General features: G+C 40.8%; 1 protein-coding gene across 6 annotated transcripts in view; it reads left to right on the top strand.

Moving 5' to 3' along the window:
• The window catches only part of cnot3b (CCR4-NOT transcription complex, subunit 3b), a 28,922-nt gene extending 14,435 nt beyond the window's left edge, over window positions 1-14,487 (top strand). For 4 of the 6 annotated variants that reach the window (XM_027143960.2, XM_027143961.2, XM_027143959.2 and 1 more), the window contains 12 exons: window positions 1,345-1,564; window positions 1,668-1,795; window positions 1,945-1,998; window positions 2,105-3,002; window positions 3,112-3,250; window positions 3,523-3,664; window positions 7,661-7,757; window positions 7,993-8,037; window positions 10,918-11,116; window positions 11,278-11,410; window positions 11,500-11,625; window positions 12,907-14,487. In XM_027143960.2, coding sequence (XP_026999761.1) covers window positions 1,345-1,564; window positions 1,668-1,795; window positions 1,945-1,998; window positions 2,105-3,002; window positions 3,112-3,250; window positions 3,523-3,664; window positions 7,661-7,757; window positions 7,993-8,037; window positions 10,918-11,116; window positions 11,278-11,410; window positions 11,500-11,625; window positions 12,907-13,005 — 2,280 coding nt within the window. In that variant the 3' untranslated portion in view covers window positions 13,006-14,487. The remainder of the gene's footprint in view (window positions 1-1,344; window positions 1,565-1,667; window positions 1,796-1,944; window positions 1,999-2,104; window positions 3,003-3,111; window positions 3,251-3,522; window positions 3,665-7,660; window positions 7,758-7,992; window positions 8,038-10,917; window positions 11,117-11,277; window positions 11,411-11,499; window positions 11,626-12,906) is intronic. The other 2 variants (XM_027143963.2, XM_027143964.2) reach the window with 2 other exon arrangements.
• The last annotated feature ends 647 nt before the right edge of the window (window positions 14,488-15,134 follow it).

Below are 15,134 nucleotides of genomic sequence, written 5' to 3' on the forward strand. Positions count from 1 at the left end.
ATAAACTCGATAGTTGTAATAAACGTATTTCCCTATGATTGCTGTAAATTGAAAGCATCCCCCACCCTTGCGCTTCTAAAAAAAAAAAAAAAGTCCTAATCAAAATGTAAAATGAAGCATTTTTTCTCAAGCTTAATAGGTCTCTGCTTCTGTCATAGTCAAGGCCTGGAAAATGGTGAATCCCCCCCTTTAAGTGATATATGGAGGATAATAATTTTTTTTTTATTTCAGGGGGGAGTGAGTGTGTGGGGGTGGGTCATCAAATAATCTGTGCATGTGGTAACACTCCTAATTTACTGCTTATTAAGAGTTAGAAGGTTTTGGTATTAAGTTTAGGTATTGTAGAATAAGGTAATGCAGATTAAGGCATTAATATGTGTTTAATAAGTACTAATAAATAGCCGATATTCTATTAATATTCATGCTCATAAGCAACTAGTTAAATGACCCTAAAATAAAGTGTTACTGTGCATGTTATGGAAGAATGTAAGTACAAGCAGGGGGTTTGGCCTCAATGGCCCTCCAGTAAGCAGTGTGCAAGTGACCGAGGAACACAAGGTACAAATTGAATGGCATTAAATCTTGTTGTTTTAAACAAAATTATGCTGCAAGATTTTTTTCCCCCCAGTTTATTTCCATATATTCCCATTAATTCCAATGGAAAGTTTCCAACCTTGAAAATTCCCGGAATTTTGCAACCCTATTTATAACATACAGATGTTAGTGCATCTCTAATGTCAGGAATGTCATCCCTACACGATATAGTCTCAAATTTCTTAATATAGAGACAAAGTGAAGGTTTATAAAACGTTAGATTTGAAAAACGCTAGTTATTAGATAGCCAATCACAGTCTTCAAAACAATGCATCATAACTAGTAAAAGGTTTAGCCCTGCCTCCTCTCTAAGATAAAAGTTGTATTTTTCTTGTTCAGAGTTGCTCTGAGGTCCTGAATCATTCTGAAGATAAGATTACTAGTTAGAAACTTTTAAGCTAAATTAGCAGCTCTCTCAGATCATTCTTAGACTCTTTTAGAACATTTTCTTAACAATTTCACACAGCCAAAACCCCATTGTCTTGCTGCATGATTAAGTTCCTCCCAGTTAAACTGGAAGCATTTCTTTATAAATTGGCAGAGAGAATTTTCTTCTAAATTCTGAATTCATACCGTAGACAGCTTTCTTGTCTTTATGTTGGTTTAACCGTTTTAACGTCAAACCCAGTCTTCACAGGGCTTTTAGACATTTACAGCTATTCACTGATTAAACAGTCAGTCGTACAGGACACCCAGGCAACAAGTATCACTTTTAAGCTGTATCTCAGTGGAAGCTCTGTATGCTTTCAGAAACAGGATCGGATAGAAGAGCTGAAGAAGTTGATTGAGAGGCACCGCTACCACATCTGCATGCTGGAGACCATTTTGCGAATGCTAGATAACGACTCGGTACAGGTGGATTCCATCCGCAAGATCAAAGATGACGTGGAGTACTACATCGAGTCTTCTCAGGATCCTGACTTTGAGGAGAACGAATTCCTCTACGATGACCTGGACCTGGAGGAAATATGTAAGCTATAGGAGTTCCTCTTTGCATGCCTGGCTCTCGAATCTTTTTGAAGCAGTTACGGTATGTGGAAACGTTTTTCTGTATTTCTCTATCAAACATTTAGCCCAGCCTCTGGTCGCCACTTCTCCTCCAGCGCATGCAGAGGATGAAATCTTCCAGCACTCCAGTTCCACACCGACTTCCACCACTTCGTCTTCCCCAATACCTCCATCCCCGGCTACTTGCACTACAGTAAGATGGCTCAATTCATTAAGTTGTAGATATTTTAAACTGAAGAAAACGGCTTGAAGTGTATAAGAACTTAAGAACTTTATAAGAAATATGCTGTAAACTGATCTCTTGATATTTATTTATTTATTTATTTTTGTTTCCTCTTGAAGAATTCTGAGGATGATAAGAAGCGAGGTCGTTCCACAGATAGTGAATTCAGTCAGGTAATTTTTTTTTTAACATCCTCTCATTTATGGAAGGAGTAATAAATTAACCATCAAATGCATTAAAATGATTAATAAATGATTCCTTTCCCCCCCCCATCCTTAGTCTCCGGTAAAGAATGGCAATCCATCATCTCTTTCCTCAACCTCATCGTCCTCTTCATCCTCTTTGGGATCCTCCTCTACCTCGGTGGTGTCTGTGGCCACCATAGCAAGCAGCAGCAGCAGCTCAGGAGGTGGAGGCAGCAGCCTCCTGAGCAACATCGGAGGCCATGTACAAAACTCATGCAGCTACAGCTCTGCCATCCAGCAGCAAATGCAGCATGGCCAACAGCAGCATCAATCCAAAAATGCCTTTAACTTTCAATCCAGCACCTCTGCCCCTGCAGCTCCCTCCAGTATCCTCTTACCCAACCCCACATCAACCACGTCTCCTTCCAGTATCAATACACCCAGCAACCAGGCCCAGTCTCCGCTCACTCCAAGTCCTGCTTCCAGCTTAAGCCATGCTCTCAGCCTGGGCCTAGCCAAAAGTGGTGCACCGGCCACCAGTGGTGTTAGCCAAATTCCTAGCCTTGGTCTTTCAGGGATGCCGGCATCCAGGACCAGTCTGCCAGCGCCCCTGCAAGCTTCCACCCCAGCACCATATGCCCAGGCCGCTGCATCTGGCACTTCCAACGCCACAGTTAACGCCAATGTCACAAGCTCCAGTGGCGTTCCAACGGCTGGCACAAATGGAAACAGTGTTTCAACAGGTCTCCTTGGGTCAGCACCAGGCACTACAGGCATGAGCAGTGCAGTTTTATGTCTCGGGACCACACAGTCTACAGTGCAGCCCTCGTCTTTGGTGACGCCCAGCCCTCTTGGAGTGGGACTGGTGCAGACGAGCAGCGTGGGCGTCATTGGGAGTAACGGGGGAAACTCTACATCAGGAAGTGCAACGGCTGTGGGGAGCTCAGGGCTTGCACAGCCACCTAGTGGGCAGAAACAGAATGGTGGCACGAGTAAGTGATGGTTATCAACGTTGTTAGAAAATTTATAAGCATTATGATCAGGCTTTGGCTTAAAAAGATGTACTTGATCACAAACTTTCTTTCAAATGTTGCTGTTTAGAAGAGGCTTTCATTCCACCCGCTCTCTCTCCAGCCTATAGTGCCGTAGTAGCAGATAGCGTGTCTGATTCTGCCCTTGGTAGTGCCAGCCAGTTACAAACCAACCAAGCCTCAACCTTAAATTCCACAACCAATCTGCCGTGAGTATATACTTTTTAAGTAAAGGCTTACTGAGTTTGCACACGGTTAGAGCCTGGCACTGCCCTTTTCTTGGAGTGCGGGGTGTAGGTTGTGTGCTATAGCAAATGCAAAGTTTCCATTTTCAGTCTTTATCTCTACACTTTTGAGAAAAAATGTTTGGATTGTGCAACATACTGATGTTTTCCTCACTATTCCATGTTTGCCCTAACCAGTTTGATTTCGAGTTAAACCTAAAATGCCCTGCGTTCTTCTCTACTTACTGACCAAACAGTAAGGACAGCGTGTCCAGCCTTCTGGGGCCTATCACTCTTGCTACCAGCTCACCGTCGCCGTCGTATAGTGAGAGTAAACCAAGTGGGGGAAGCCTGCTGAATGGACCTCACTCTTACACACAAGCAGCTGATGCCATCAAGGTCAGATACGCTACACACAAACACACACATACACAACTTGTAGCAGATTATTGAAATAAATTAATGGTTGTGTTTTTTTAAATGCATATTTAAAAACACAAATGGACAATCTAGAGTCAGCTCCAAAAGTACTGCAATCTTTCATAAAAGGGAATGAAGGTTGTGGAAATGTGTAATATAGGTATGGGGGTACGGTGTACATTATATTACACTATCCTACATTGCACTACATTCTCTACACCACACTACACTACACTACACTACTCTACATTACACTTCACCACACTACATTACACCACACTACTCTACATAACACTACACTACTCTAAATAACACTTCACCACACTACGTTACACCACACTACGTTACACCACACCACACTACACTACTCTACATAACACTTCACCACACTACATTACACCACACCACACTACACTACACTACACTACTCTACATTACACTTCACCACACTACATTACACCACACTACATACTCTACACCACACTACATACTCTACACCACACTACATACTCTACACCACACTACATACTCTACACCACACTACATTACACCACACTACATACTCTACACCACACTACATTACACCACACTACATACTCTACACCACACTACATTACACCACACTACATACTCTACACCACACTACATTACACCACACTACATACTCTACACCACACCACATACTCTACACCACACCACACTACGTTACACCACACTACATACTCTACACCACACTACATTACACCACACTACATACTCTACACCACACTACATTACACCACACTACATACTCTACACCACACTACATTACACCACACTACATACTCTACACCACACTACATTACACCACACTACATACTCTACACCACACTACATTACACCACACTACATACTCTACACCACACCACATACTCTACACCACACCACATACTCTACACCACACCACACTACGTTACACCACACTACGTTACACCACACTACGTTACACCACACTACGTTACACCACACTACGTTACACCACACTACGTTACACCACACTACGTTACACCACACTACGTTACACCACACTACGTTACACCACACTACGTTACACCACACTACGTTACACCACACTACGTTACACCACAACTACGTTTACACCACACTACGTTACACCACACTACGTTACACCACACTACGTTACACCACACTACGTTACACACACTACGTTACACCACACTACGTTACACCACACTACGTTACACCACACTACGTTACACCACACTACGTTACACCACACTACGTTACACCACACTACGTTACACCACACTACGTTACACCACACTACGTTACACCACACTACGTTACACCACACTACGTTACACCACACTACGTTACACCACACTACGTTACACCACACTACGTTACACCACACTGCTCTACGTTACACCACACTGCTCTACGTTACACCACACTGCTCTACGTTACACCACACTGCTCTACGTTACACCACACTGCTCTACGTTACACCACACTGCTCTACACTACACCACACTGCTCTACACTACACCACACCACACTACACTACACCACACTACACCACACTACACTACACCACACTACACTACATTACACTACACTACTCTACATTACACTACACTACACCACACCACATTACACTACACTACACTACATTACACCACACCACATTACACTATACTACTCTACATTACACCACACTACATTACATTACACTATACTACTCTACATTACTCTACACCACACCACACTACATACTCTACACCACATTACTCTACATTACACTACACCACATTCACTACACTAGACTACACTACATTACACGACTACATTTCAGTACACTAGACTAGACTACACTACACGACTACATTTCACTACACTAGACTAGACTACACTACACGACTACATTTCACTACACTAGACTAGACTACACTACACGACTACATTTCACTACACTAGACTAGACTACACTACACGACTACATTTCACTACACTAGACTAGACTACACTACACTAGAATAGAATAGACTACATAACACTAGACTACACTATAGTAGACTACACTACACTACATTACACTAGACTAAATTTCACTACACTAGATTACACTACACTAGACTACATTACACTACTAGACTAGACTACATTACAATAGACTACATTACACTAGACTACATTACACTAGATTAGATTACACCAGACTAGACTACGATACACCACATTCACTACAATAGATTACATTACACTAGACTACACTACACCACATTCACTTCACTACACTAGAATATACTACATTACACTAGACTACACTACACCACATTCTCTACACTAGACTACACTAAACTAGACTACACTACACTAGACTACATTACACTAGACTAAATTTCACTAGACTAGATTACGCTACACTAGACTACATTTCACTAGCTTAGACTACACCAGACTAGACTACGATACACCACATTCACTACAATAGATTACATTACACTAGAATAGACTACATTACACTAGATTACGATACACCACATTCACTACACTAGACTACACTACACTAGACTAAATTTCACTAGACTAGATTACACTACATTTACAGCATTTGGCAGATGCCCTTATCAAGAGCGACGTACATAAGTGCTTAAATCTCTAGCATTGAATACATTAATGCTGGTTCACAAGGTTACATACTTACGATACCATGAGTTTAAAAAAATTTGTTCAAAGTTACAATGAAGAAGTTGAAGCTTTTCCTGAATAAGTAGGTCTTCAACCGCCGCTTGAAAATAGCCAGTGACTCAGCTGTCCGGACCTCTAGGGGAAGTTCATTCCACCACCTTGGTGCCAGAACAGAGAAGAGTCTTGTAGTGTACTTGCCTCTTACCCTGAGAGATGGTGGAACCAGTCGAGCAGTGCTGGTAGATTGGAGGTTGCGGGGTGCAGTGCGAGGAGTGATGATTACACTACACTACACTAGACTACATTACACTACACTACACTACACTAGACTTCATTTTCTAGACTACACTACACCACATTCACTACATTAGACTAGACTACACTACACCACATTCACTAGACTAGACTACACTACATTACACTAGACTACACTACACTTGGTGCCAGAACAGAGAAGAGTCTTGTAGTGTACTTGCCTCTTACCCTGAGAGATGGTGGAACCAGTCGAGCAGTGCTGGTAGATTGGAGGTTGCATGGTGCAGTGCGAGGAGTGATGATTACACTACACTACACTACACTACACTAGAATAGACTACATTACATTAGAATACACTACACCACATACACTAGACTAGATTACACTAGACTAGATTACACTAGACTAGACTAGACTAGATTACACTACACTAGACTGCATTACACTAGACTAAATTTCACTAGACTAGATTACACTACACTAGACTGCATTATATTAGATTAGACTACACTAGACTACGATACACCACATTCACTACACTAGACTAAACTACAATAGACTACACTACACCACATTTACTTCACTACACTAGACTACACTAGAATATACTACATTACACTAGAATAGACTACATTAGACTAGACTAGACTACACCACATTCACTACACTAGATTACACTACACTACATTACACCAGACTACACAGGGCTGTTTTTAAGTGCTAATTAAAGTACATCAGGTTGAGTGTAAAGACTGCCAGTGACTCAGCAGTTCAGACGAAGTTTGTTCCACCACCTAGATGCCAGAACAGAGTAGTGTTGTGCTCTTTAACTCAGTCCATTGCATTGAAACCCTGCCTCTCTGCACAAATATAATGGACTAGAGTGGTAGCATCTAAAATGTTTATATTATAATATTAAATTGTGCATTTATCACAGATGGTGTAGCATACTTTTTGTATTGCTGGCTGTGTGTGCACACACCTGTATGTGCATGGATTCTGATACTCTGCTCTTTCTTCTTCATCAGCCTCAGGAACCGCTCAGTTCTCTGAAATTGATGGCAGAGAGAGCAGCTCAGGGCTCAGGTTTAGAGGGAGAACTCTCTGCACTCCATCTTACTGGAGGTGAATATACACACCCACATGCACTCGTCTCCGTAGGGCCCTATGGGTTCCTGTTTTTCCTACAATGACATAATTTAACAGCATTCACATGTAGAAGTGAATTTCCACAGAAACATGGAACTGCAGTTAACGTTCACTTTTGAATGATGTTTTTTACTATAAAGACAATTGCTGTTGAACTTTGTATATGATAAGTTTTTTCATCAAAGCTAAAGTTTAACACATTAATTTTCAGTAAACAAAGTTGGAGAGTGGAATACACGGGGGTGCAATGGTTCAGGTAAGCCAGTGTTTACATCTAGTCTTCTAATGCAACTCATTGTGTGTTCATTTGTGTCCAAAAATTATTAGTGGTTTAATATCCGAATCTAATTTAAAGCCAAGATTATCCAATGTTCACTTTAGTAACTTGTTAACATTACTCTGGTTTAAACGTCCGCTCTCTAAATCCATTCCACTCTCTCGTGCCTTTTTAACTCCCTTTCCGGAGCAAAGATTACCGAAACGAAATATATTTTAGTCTTCACCCTAAAGGTTGTTCAGGATGTCCTTTCTATCCTGAAGACTCCACTTTCCAGCAAACGTTTATTCTCACCCATAAGTCTCGATCATTATCGAGTCCGTCACTGCGCTTTGAAACTTTCGACTCGAAATCAAAGAAATCAGACGATTCATTCTCAGATTTCCATCAATACAGCACTGCTTGACTCTTCTATCTTCTATTTTGATTCCTAGAGAGAAAGGCTTTATAATCGCACTCTTCAGTGACACTCAGACGAGGATTCCTTTTAAATCCACTCAAGGTTTATTTGTCATGATGCCTCAGAACCACCCCCCACCCCCACCCCCAAACACACAAGCACACAGACACATACACACACACACACACACACACACAGTCACCTCTGGCTTGCTCAATTTGGACAGATTTTAAACTGATATCCAGGTTTTTGTAAAGCTGTTGTGACACTCAGTTTCCACTGCCAAATGCTCAATCTAAATAAAATGTAATTCAATCAAATTTTTAAGTCATTGCTTAATAAAAGCTTTTGGAATAGCAAGAATCCAGGAAAGACCAGGACCTGTGAGCATCTTGTTCTTTCCTGCTCAGTTGGACAGCATGAAGGATCACTAGTTAAACTCTGGTATTATTAGTTCATACCAGTAGTTTTTTTTTTTTTTTTTTGCATCAGCTTAATGGATACGCTTACCCAATTTCTACTCCCATGCTTTATTGGTGATTATATAATAATCATGACAGGCCTAGTTGTGATTCACCACATGAGTGGAAAACTCTTGAAGCTCTTGAATGATTCAAATTCAGTCGAATGTTTGCCAAAGTGTCTCCACTTTCTGGACCAGCCTTTTTAAACAAAGATCAGAGTTTTGGATCTTAGTTTTCCTCAATTAAATCTTTGTGGCTCTCAAGAAAACTATTAAATGTTTAATTTTTGCCCAAATTCACAAGTTTCCCAGATCTGTATATCTAGATCTGAAAGCAGGTTTTGCTCTTCAGCAGTGCAGCTGGTAATGAAAATTGGTTGGGAGTTTACTTGTTTCATGAAGGGTGGAGGTTTTGTAGCAGGTCATTTTGGGAGGAATATATCAAAAATGTATACAGATGTATATGTATGGGCCTTTTTATACCTGGTCACTTCATGTGTTTTCTCTGATCCGATAGCTATCTGATTTGTTAAAACTGTTCCATTTACATTAGGCCACATAAATGCGTCTTGGCGAATTGGATATCAATCTGATCTTTCTACTCCCGCCCAAAATGCAAATATATTTTACCTCATTTCCGGGGTAATTGAAATGGAACACGCTTTGGTGTGTGTGAATTTCAGAAAGCAATCAAAAAGAAGACGAAAAAACTTAAGTTACGACGGCTACAAAAAACAGCATTTACTCTTTGCTGCATTTTGGCTGGCAGCAGCAGCGCATTTTAAGACACAACGAGACACCTGGGTGAAAGATCACTTGTGAGTGACGTACTTCCATTTGGGAGGAGTATAGTGCTGACGTATGTGGCTTGAACGACCACATTCATTTACACCTGTCCAGTTTCATCTGAAATGCGTCCCAGACCTCCTGAAGTGGTTTGAACGATTGGATTTATATCCGTCTCAAAAACATTTTGGAGGGCATTTAGACCTGGTCTTTTTACCATCGGATAGCTATTTGATCATAGAAAACGCATGAAGTGACCAGGTGTAAAAAAAACCCTTATGTATACAGAATACAGCTGAAAAGTAATTTTTTGGGGTTCCAAGTGAACAAGCAGTGCTAAGATGATTAAATGGAAGTGAATCATTTTGGATGTAATATCAGTATTTCGAAATAAAAATCCCTTCATGACTTTAAATTCTTACATAACTAGTTTTTGTTATGGATATTTTGAGCTTTAAGTTCCAGATATTTGTGTGTTAGGTGTGTTAAACAACTGAGAGTATTGGAACGGATCATTTTAAGGCTGTCAATATTTGTTTGTATATTCCTTGCTTGCAATAACTGCATCGATTCAGGGACTCCCTGAGAAAATTGCCAGACCGAATGTGTCTATAGGCTTAGGAATTAATTCGCCTGCTACCATCATGTGTTCTTCACCAATAAAGATTATTGAGCCTGTTCTAGAAGCAGCCATGCAAACACAATCCATGACGCCACCTCCGACGTGCTAGACCAGTGAGCTCGTATGTGTAGAATCACGAGCAGATCCTTTCTTTCAGCTTGAATGGATCTGATCAATTTTCGCTCAGTTTTCTGCTTCGAAATAGCTTTTTTTCCCTCATAAACTGTTGGTTTATTTTATTTTTTTTAGCAACACTGTCTTCACAGGCAAAATCCCAGGTGATTAGCCATGATTAGCCATTCTGAAGTGTCTAAACGTTCATTAAGTGTTCATCTAAACAATCAATCTAACATGAACAAGGAACATCTGTCACATGTTCCAGTTGCCTTGCTCTAAGTTTTACACATCAAGGTGCAAATATCGGGAAAAAAATTGAGAGCTGAAATTTAGAATGTGTTCATCTTCTGATCTCAAAACCAAAATGTAATCCGTGTACTATGAATGCAAGAATGAGCCTTGCTGTTCCAATACATTTGCAGGGTATGATGTATTCCTGTTGGTGAGATTATCCTTTCTCTCTTCCTCTAGATATCTTCCCTAGTTCCACTGCCCCATCAGGTACCCCTACAGCCCCCCAGTCTTCTCTTACAGAGGTTAACATTCCTCCATCGCTGGGCGTCTGTCCTCTAGGTTCTGTTCCCATCTCCAAAGAACAGCAATACCAGCACATTATGCAAGAGGCAGCATGGACACACATGCCCCACCCGTCAGACTCGGAGAGGATCAGGTACACACTCGTCTGACCTTCACAGATACATATATCCAGCTGCTTCAGGCACGTGCCTGATTATACCAAGGATACTGCCAAGGATAATGCTATGTAACTGTATCTTCTAGTGGTTTTTTTATCATTTTTGCTTTATAACAAACTCATTTCTCCACATGCAGGCAGTACCTGATGAGGAATCCCTGTCCTACATTGCCTTATCATCACCAGGTGCCACCACCACACTCGGACTCTGTGGAGTTCTACCAGAGACTGTCCACAGAGACGCTGTTCTTCATTTTCTACTACCTTGAGGTACACAGTCATTGTTCCGCTTCTTGCGTAGCCACTGTGTGACCTCTAGCTACGGTGTATAACCAGTATATACCTCTTCCTATTGGCAGGGCACAAAGGCTCAGTATTTGGCAGCCAAAGCCTTGAAAAAGCAATCCTGGAGGTTCCACACAAAGTACATGATGTGGTTCCAGAGGCACGAGGAGCCGAAGACCATCACTGACGAGTTTGAGCAGGTGAGACCTGAGTGTGTGTATGTTTGTGTTTGTGTGTTTCATCAAAGGTTCATCAGAAGTCTACTCAGCAAATCTAAAATAGTAGGTTTCTTGCAGTATAAACAAAATTCATCCATGGTCGATCTCTTCAGCTGTTTTTTTCATCCTTTATTACGATATAACAACCAGCAGAATTGAAATAAAATGTTTTTGCTTGTAATGCACCACTTTTAGTTTATTTGAGAAGGCAACCTAAAACACCTTGATTCTGCGATTTTATTTCTGCTCTTCTGTGCAAAACTGATCCATTTCTGTATATTGTGAGGGAATTTCCTGTGTACAGCCCTCTTCACTGCAGCTCACTGCTAGCAGGTCTACCTCTGAAAACAATCCGTCCTCCTAGCAAACCAACCAAAATGCAGCTGCACGGCTTGTTTTCAGCCTGCCTGAGTTCTCACACCACCCCACTGCTGCGCTCCTCCACTGGCTTCTGGTAGTTCCAGCTGAAGAGAAGCAGCTCAATAGCATGATGCTGCCACCAGCATGCTTCACTGTGGGGGTGATGTTTATTGGGAGAGAAGATGCTTTGTCTTGGCTCTTGGTTCCAAGTCAGAATGTTCTACCTTGGTCTTATCAGACCATAACACATTTATCCACATGCTTTGGTGTGTTTTTTGAGCTTGGGTTTATTATTGATTTATTTTTTGGTGGAAAAAGGCCTCCTGTCTAGCATGTGAATATCTCGCCATATATTCTTGAAGCTCCTTTAATGTTGACTCCAATGTTGAGGTCACCTGTTAGCTTAAATTAAAGCCACTGTCACCTCGGATTCTCACCTCAGAGAGAGTGGATAAAGGTTCCATACATATAAGTGTACAATGCCTTGGAATCAGAAAGCACCATGCCCTTGTTTTATCATTGAATTTATAATTTTCTAACAGTCCCTCTAGGATTTCAGAGGAGATTGCAATGTTCACAATGATGGCAGATTTCTGGATTTGGGCCTAGGTGCATTATGGGACACCACATGCACATGCTCAAACATGAGTACAGTTATCATAGCAAGTCATTAGGAATATTATTTATTCTTTTCTTGGGTTTAAGTGATGGATTTTTTTTCCCCCTGGTCTGATTAAACCAGGCCTCGTGTCAAATCTCTTTTAATTTGAATTTGCAAATGTTTTGTTTAAATCAACAAAACTTCTTTTTTTTTATTCATTCTTTGTAGTCAGTGCCTTCGTTTTGGTTTGCAGGTAACTGGATGACTGATGCACTTTTTTTTGTCTCTCTCTTCTGCCTTAGGGGACATACATTTACTTTGACTATGAGAAGTGGGGCCAGAGGAAAAAGGAAGGCTTCACTTTTGAGTACAGGTATCTGGAGGACCGGGATCTCCAGTGACAGCCAAGAAGAGCCGCAGACTACTGTCGACATTCCTGGTCTTGAACACGCACTCTGGGGCACATGTAGTGTGGCGACTCAGAAGCTGTTGCGAGGCTGTTTTATGTCTCGTCGGAGCATATTGCCTTTGGAGTTTTTCCCAGTACCTTTTATTTCCCCCTTACTTTTCCAATCATGTTTAGGAAAATCCCTTCAGATTGTTCTTGAGCCAAAGAGACGCACGCCTACAGAAATTCATCTCGTATTGTAGACAGCAAACACAAGTCACACACTTGCTGCTACGAGTTGTAGTGCACAAGCAAATATGTTCTAGCACAAGGAAATCTGTGCAGCGCGAGACCAAATTCAGTTGCTTATCTTCGAACTCTGCGTCATTTTAAAGCTCCACTAAACGAACCGACCTGCATTCGATGCGCACTCGTAGTCGACAATTCTGTTCCTTTCCTCCTCGTACCTCAAGCACGGTTTTGAAATGCAACAGGACGCTTTAACAATTAGGGTCGACGTCCTCGTTTAACGGTCTGACATTCAAGAGGAATTACAGTCTGTACTTGTCCCTCATCCATCCATCCATCTGTTCATATCGAGCCCCTTATTCTAACTACAGATAATGACACTGCCCAGAGCGAGAGAGAATTGGAAATAAAAAGCACCAGCACTAAAAAAAAAAAAAAAAAAATCCTCGAGGGTCTGTTCACGTGTCTGCTCATACAGATTTGGACATGCACTCAGTACTGAGGCTCAGGAAAAAATATTATATAGAAAATAAAAAACTGTTTGCACGACTATAGTATTGTGTACGGATCACACACAACCTTGGTTTAAACCGACAAAATAATTCTGTGGGTCATTAAAAGCCTGTGGTCACTATGAGATGATTTGGTACTCTGACTCTGAATGTTTTTGGACATTCACAAAAAAAAAAAAAAGACATGCTTTTCTGAAGCATCACTAGTCACATTCGGGACAAACTCATTACAAACCTTCACCTTATTCTCCAGCCATCATGCTTCATTTCCCAGAGCTGCTTCTGCTTCATTATAATATTCTCCAATGTTTGGAGCACCATCCAGACCAATCCGTTGACGAGATGCTGCCATCTTAGCTGTAACTCTCTGAAGAAACCGATCCTCAGCAGTTTAATTCCATTAAACACGGTGCACGAAACCTGTTTAAAACGCGGCCATACGCCGCATCCTGTTTTTGTTACGTTTACCTTTTTTGAGCGTACTGTAAGGAAGAGAATTAAAATGTGAATTATAATTATATATATATTTTTTCCTAACTGGAAAAAAAAGTGATGTACAGAGCGATCTTTTCATCTCACATCTCCCCCTCGTCTCCTCCCTCTCCGTATTCAAAGGAACAGCCTGAATGACGATCGTTGCAAAGTGGAGAGGATTTCAAGAACATTACACATACAAGACATACACATGAAGTAAAGGATTGTAAAATATTAATAAAGAAATGAATTTTCAAAAATGTTGCTCTTGTGTTTTTGATTTTGTGTAAAAAAAAAAAAAAAAATTCAAAGCAAATTTTAGTGTGGAAACTCTTTAATCCAAAACACATCACACGTTACACAGAGCTTTATTAAATCTGAGCTTTGTGCATGTAATAATAGACATTGTCATAAAGCAGCTTTACAGGACAAATATAGTACAAAAACTTCAAGATTAATATTAGACTTAAGATTAGATTTATCTCCAATGAACAAGACTGAGGTAACTGTGGTGAGGAAAAACTCCCTTAGATGGAAGAGGAAGAAACCTTGAGAGAAACCAGACTCAAAAGTGAACCTCATCCTCATTTGGGTGACACTGGAGGGTGTGATTATGAACTGTTATAAACACCGGAGAGTGTTATTATGAATAATGTCCTTTATACAGTCAGATGCAGTCTAATAATTGTTGATGAGGAGATTGTTGTCCTCAAAGACCACATGGAGTTGGTGACTTCACTTTGAAAGTCTGAAATCTTCATGAATTTTTCAACAAATGAAAAAGACTTCAATGAAAAATGATTACTTCAGATTTGTAATCAGCTCCTTCTGAGTGAATGATGGATGGTGGAATTGCTGTGGATTTATCCAGCAGTTCTTCAACCGGGGGTCATAAAATGGTAGCAGT

Source organism: Tachysurus fulvidraco, chromosome 7 (genome assembly GCF_022655615.1).
Source record: "Tachysurus fulvidraco isolate hzauxx_2018 chromosome 7, HZAU_PFXX_2.0, whole genome shotgun sequence".
In the NCBI taxonomy this organism is placed as follows: Eukaryota; Metazoa; Chordata; class Actinopteri; order Siluriformes; family Bagridae; genus Tachysurus; species Tachysurus fulvidraco.